Source organism: Morone saxatilis, unplaced genomic scaffold, assembly GCF_004916995.1.
Source record: "Morone saxatilis isolate NCDOM2014 unplaced genomic scaffold, NCSU_SB_2.0 Contig17, whole genome shotgun sequence".
NCBI lineage: Eukaryota > Metazoa > Chordata > Actinopteri > Moronidae > Morone > Morone saxatilis.
In genome coordinates this window covers 26,432,129-26,438,453 of record NW_023339729.1, presented here as the reverse complement: position 1 = coordinate 26,438,453, position 6,325 = coordinate 26,432,129, and the positions used below count along the sequence as shown (strand labels likewise).

The 6,325-nt window shown below is 44.7% G+C and overlaps 1 protein-coding gene across 1 annotated transcript in view; it reads right to left on the bottom strand.

Moving 5' to 3' along the window:
* The window catches only part of LOC118326985 (calpain-2 catalytic subunit-like), a 34,942-nt gene extending 28,951 nt beyond the window's left edge, over window positions 1–5,991 (bottom strand). The window contains exon 1 of the mRNA XM_035660150.1: window positions 5,600–5,991. Coding sequence (XP_035516043.1) covers window positions 5,600–5,836 — 237 coding nt within the window. The 5' untranslated portion in view covers window positions 5,837–5,991. The remainder of the gene's footprint in view (window positions 1–5,599) is intronic.
* Between the last annotated feature and the right edge of the window lie 334 nt (window positions 5,992–6,325).

The following is a 6,325-nucleotide window of genomic DNA, read 5'->3' as shown; positions in this document are numbered from 1 at the left end:
AGCACAATAAAAATACACAGCACAAGTACGAATACACAGTACGATACACAGCACGAGTAAAAATAAACACAGCACAAGTACGAATACACAGCACAAGTACTAGGTACCAGAGTAAAATACACAGTACGAGTAAAATACACAGCACGAGTAACGAATACACAGGCACGAGTAAACGAATACACAGCACGAATAACAGCACGAATACCAGCACAGAGTAACAAATAAACACAGTATCCGAGTACAAATACACAGTACCGAGTACAAATACACAGTACAGTACAAATAACACAGTACGAGTACAAATATCACATAATACGAGTACAAATACACAATACGAGTACAAATACACAGTACTAATACACAGTACGAGTACTAAATACACAGTACTAATACAAATTACACAGTACGAAGTACAAATACACAGTACTAATACAATACACAGTACTAAGTATCAAATAACACGTACAAGTACTACAGTACGAGTACAAGTATAAAAGGAGTACAAGTACAGAGGTCAAGTACAGTACACAATACACAGTACGAAGTAACAAATACACAGTACAGTACAAAAATACACAGTACAAATACACAGTACAGTACACAGTACAGTACACAGTAACAAGTACACAGTACAAATACACAGGTACAAGTACACATTACAAAGACACAGTACTAGTACAATACACAGTTACATAGTACACAGTACAAATACACAGTACAATACAACAGTACGAGTACAAATACACAGTACGAAGTACACAGTACAACATACACAGTACAAATACACAGTACAAATACACAGTACGAGTTACACAGTACGAGTAACCAGTACATGCCCATCAGTTTCCAGTCTTGATGCTAAGCAGAGTGTGTGTGTAGTTCTGGCAGTTTGGGGAGTGGGTGGACGTGGTGATTGACGACTGTTCCGGTTAAAGATGAAGAGCTGCTGTTCGTCCCACTCGGCGAGGAGAGTTTGGAGCGCCTGCCTGGAGAAAGCCTACGCAAAAGTAGAACCATAACACCACACATCGGAAAACACATTGTAAACAGGCTTGTGAGTTGTTGTGTGGACGGAGAAGCAAGACTGTTTTTAATATGCTGTCCTGACCGACACAAGCCCACCAGAACTTCCATTGGACAAAAGAGTATTTTAGTTTCCTATCTGTGTCATGTGGTGAATCGAGGAAGCGGTAGAACTATCCCATCGGTTCTGAAGGCTTAAATCACCTGCTTTTGTCAATGGAGTCTGGTGCTTTGAACAGAGAAATATTAATGACTGCAGTCAACCTGTCCACTAGTTTCACACCTGTCCAACACCTGTCCACATATTCAAACCTGTCCACATAGTCCCACATAGTCCACATAGTCACACCTTTCAATAGTCACACCTGTCCCCATGTGTGACCAGTTTTGTAACACAGTTCAGCTTACATGGTGATAATAACGATTGTGTTCAGGTTTCCTACACGTCCTCCTCCTCTTCAACTGCATGTCCTATATTATTCCAGCATGGAACACGCCACCCTCACACAACACAACTCAACTGTACACAATACACTGTACACACACCGAGTCCCTCAGGTGTTACTGGACGATGTGACGTTGTCATGACGTCAACTGTGGACGGTCGTCCGTTGTGATGCAGGTTGAACGCTTGTTACGAGGCTCGTTTGGAGGATCGACCACCCGAGGGTTTTTGAGGATTTTACCGAGGGTCGCTGAGGTCCCACGAGCTAAGTGACCCAGTCCTCATCTGTTCCACATCACTCCAGAAGGCTCAGAGCCGCGGGTCCCGATGGTCTGCTCCATAGACCGTAAGCTCAACAGATTATATGACATTGGACACTGTTTATCTAAAGTATTTGTTGACTTTGGTATTTTGTTTCAGATCACAAGCTCAGCTGACTCAGAGGCGATCAACCTCCCAGAAGCTTGGTGAAAGGGGCATGCTACTCTGTGACAGGTGCTGCTGAGTGAGGCCCCCCCCCGTTGGAGCCACGCCGCCTGCTTTAGCCAGGCTGTTAGCCTGTCTGAAACATTGTTTCACCTCCTTGCAGCTTTTAAACTACTATGTCCATGAGGTCCCTTAGCAGAAGGTTTTGCCAACTGAGCTTTTGAATCCTTAACAGATTGTTTATTGCCGTAGAAAAAGGGGTACCGCCCTAACTGTTGTGCTCGTTGATTGGCTGCAGGTGGAGTTACCGTGGAGAAATGGTGGAAGCTGATCCGGATCAGAACCCTGGGGTCAGGTGGAGTGGACCGGAGCTGGAGTGATGAGTAGGTACACCCCGACAATCGTAGACATAGTTAACCTCCGGAAAACAACACCACAGTGTTACCCAAGATTATTATTATTATTATTATTATTATTGGTTATTATTGTTTATTAGTAGTAGTCCCTTTATGGGTACTGGAGGTAGGAAGGACTACATGAGAGCTTCTTTCTGCTGGCTGCCTGATGTTGAACTCCCTGACTGAACAACAATACCTGTCAACCGCCTGCGGGGTGGAGTCTGTGGCACGATGATCCTCAGAGGCTCTGACTGACAGACTCTGTACACTGTGTCACAGCATCGTTAACTCTAATGATCAATGCCTCATCATGATTGAATTGAATCGTCATTTAATCACACTTCTTAAAGATCCGTCCAGACTATTAAAATCCTGCTACACAGTTCCACAATGTACTCGTGCTGTGTATTTGTACCTGGAAGTGGAAGATGCCGGCGTACTCTCCCTCCCTGAAGCTTTGTCCGTGGGGGACGACTCGAGCCAGAACTTCCTCGTTCAGCGTCAGAGAGGCGATGGCGGCGAGCAGCCAGCAGTCACCTGGATGACAGACAGGAAGAGGGCGGGGCTTACTCAGTCCTTAAACACACCATCAGTTTCTGCACCTGGACCACCTGACAGGAAGAAATCTACCTGAGAGCGGACGATGTTGGAAAGATCAGGTGAATTAATAATGAGTCACCTGCCTGTGCTCTGATTGGCTGGCTGTTGCTATAGAAACTATATCCAGATGAACCACTAACGTCCTGTACTTCCCTCTTGAGGGCGATGACAAAACAGTGAGTCAGCCACCGCCCACCTTCCTGTCAACATGTTTACTGTTTCTGTTGCCAAGGCAACACACGCCACCGAGCCACGCCTAAACTGCATGAGACAATAACATGCTTAACTGCTAGCTTAGCTTAGCATAACAACGGGGAAAAGGAGCAGGCAGGCAGGCAGGCAGACAGACACTAGCTTTACATAATGACTGGAAACAGAGGGAAACAGCTAGCTTAGCTTAGCATAAAGATTGGAACATTTCTTGAAGAGGGCTGGACACGGGACATCATCACTCGTCATCACTCAGTGGACCCGGATTTGACTTCCAAATAAGTTTCCGTTGGTTTTGCATTAGAGAGACTAGACCAGACTAGACCAGACCAGACTAGACCAGACTAGACTAGACCAGACTAGACCAGACTAGACCAGGGTCTGACTGTTTAAACACCAGCTGCCAACTCGTTTTTCAGGTTACAAAATAAATGTAGAGGACATGTGAAGGTAGTAAAGTGTGATCCTTCCAGCCAGTCTGCGCCTGCTGACCTCCAATAAAGTTATTTGATCTGGAGGTCTGTTCAGTTAGTGGAACCGGTTCCTCCGGTCCGACTGGCTGCACACATAATGACTCCGGCTTTGTTCAGCCGTTAGCTTTACCCTCCTCTCATCAATTATAGGTCACATAATCTGCTTCATCCAGTCAGAGGGAACACTCCTTGTCACTCCGTTATCTGACTTTATAAATAAAGATTTTACAAAGAGACATAAAGCGGTTAGTTTCATTATCAGTGATAATAATCTAATATTATAATACAACAGGATCAAGAATATTTTTTAAAATCAGATGTTTTATGAGGAAGAATGAATATAAACAGAAGTTAAGTTAGCAGCGGTCTACATCGTCTGCGTAGCGGCACAGCGGCAGTCGGGTTTTAGAATCTTTATCTGACTGCCGCTGCGTTGCTGTTTGTTCTCACCCAGAGCTCCCTGACAGATGTCGGTCCTGGACGCTCCAGATATGATGAAGTCGGGGTCAGAGGTCAACTCCTGCACAGGAAACACAACATCAGCAGCATGAAGACTGAGACCGAGACCACTGTCAGTGAGTGAGACCTGGTCCACCCTGAAGGACCGCCCACTCCTCCGGCTCCTGGTTTCCTGCTGGTTCACTGTGTGATGTGTTCAGGCTCTAATGGACGCTGTGATGTGTTCAGGCTCTAATGGACGCTGCTGTTTGTTGCAGCTGGAAGGCAGTTTTTATTTATTCTGCATGTTGCTCAGTTATCATATTTTCTTTTGTACATTTCATAGTTATTTATTTGAACCATTACTTTATAATATAACTATAATAATAATAATATTTCTGCTTTCTAAATTCATTTTCTTTTTTACTATAACTTAACTAACTCAATAACTCAATCATCTGAAGCACAAACTAATCTGACAGACACACTGATCACTGATCAATTATTCTTCATTATTTGTGTTTGTCAGTTCTCCTGCTCTCCAGAGGCGTGTTTTTAGTGATCTGTTGTTTTATTGTTCAGTGTTCAGTTTTCTGTTGTTCTATTGTTCTATTCTTCAGTGTTCAGTTATTCTGTTGTTTTGTTGTTCTGTGTTCTGTTGTTCAGTGTTCTGTTGTTTTGTTGTTCTGTGTTCTGTTGTTCAATGTTCTGTTGTTTTCTTGTTCAGTGTTCTGTTGTTTTGTTGTTCTGTTGTTCTGTGTTCTGTTGTTCTATGTTCTGTTGTTCAGTGTTCTATTGTTCAGTGTTCTATGTTCTGTTGTTCAGTGTTCTGTTGTTCAGTGTTCTATGTTCTATGTTCTGTTGTTTTGTGTTCTGTTGTTCTGTGTTTTGTGTTTTGTGTTCTGTGGTTCTGTTGTTTTGTGTTCTGTCGTTCTGTTGTTTTGTGTTCTGTCGTTCTGTTGTTCAGTGGTCTGTTGTTCAGTGTTCTGTTGTTTGTGTTCTGTTGTTTTGTGTTCTGTCGTTCTTTGTTTGGTTGTTCTGTTGTTTTGTGTTCTGTCGTTTCTGTTGTTTTGTGTTCTGTTGTTCCTCCACCCAGTGCAACCACAGCTCCCACTGGGAATGTGCAGGTGTGTGTTCACTAACTGGCTCTGATCAAACAACAAACACACCAACAGAAGTTAAAGAGAATCAAACAGACGACAGCTAACATGCAGATGGATACCGTAATCAATCATCAATAATCAATAATCAATAATAACAACTGACTGCAATAACAACTGACTGTTGGAACAGGCTGAGCACGAAGCTGCAGACGCCTCAGGCCAAACTCCATTCACAAAATCCGGATTTGAATTCCCTCCTCTCTTCTTTTCAGTACAGACAGAATCACTGACATTGGTGGTCAAAGTTTGGAACTGGTACAAAACGATTATTGATTATTGATTATTGATTATTGATGAAAGTGTTGAAGTTTTGGAGGAGTGGAAAAGTTTGGATTCTCTGGTGTCTCTGATGTTAGAACTGTAAAGGTGAGTTACTCTGCACCAAACTCCGTTAGAGAAATCTGCCTTTTAATGTGCACTGACCGTGGGTCTCTTCCAGGACACCCCCCGGGTCTTGTAAGAGTTTGGACCCAGTTCTTTGAAGCCCAGGGAGGCGGGCAGCGCCGGGAACGTGTCGTCCTGGAACAGGCGGCCCGTCTCGAAGCAGCGCTGCCGCAGAGTCTCATAGTCCTGGTTCAGGTACTTCACCGCCTGGCTGTTGGTGCCGATGCCCTGGTCCTTCTCCCGGCGGCGCTGCAGAGTGGCCGCGATGCCCGACATGCTTTTGGGTCTTTTGGGTCTGGAGCCTGGAAGGTCCTGGAGAGCCTGGAAGGTCCTGGAGAGCCTGGAGAGCCTGGAAGGTCCTGGAGAGCCTGGAAGGTCCTGGGAAGTTTGTGAGGGTGCGGAGGCTGCAGGTGAGTGATGCCAGGAAGGGAGTGTTCAGTGTGCTGGATTACAGAGTCAAAGCACACAGTTCCGGGACGCCCCTTCACAATAAAACGAGCATTGTCAGCTTGTAGCCTCGTTTCTGAAACAGACTCCTAAAGCAGACTGAAAGAGAGTGTGCACGTGTCCTATCGATCAGCACTTCCGCCCATCAGGCGGAAAAACAAACAGCAACAACGTGTCTGTTGACAAACAGGTGCTTTTATTCTGAAGGCTGCTTCCGGTCTGGTTGTGTGAAATCTGTCATCATAAAAGAGGAAGAGAGTCTCATAGTTTAAACCTTCGTCACTCTCTCCACCCTACTGCCTGTCTGTCTGTCTGTCT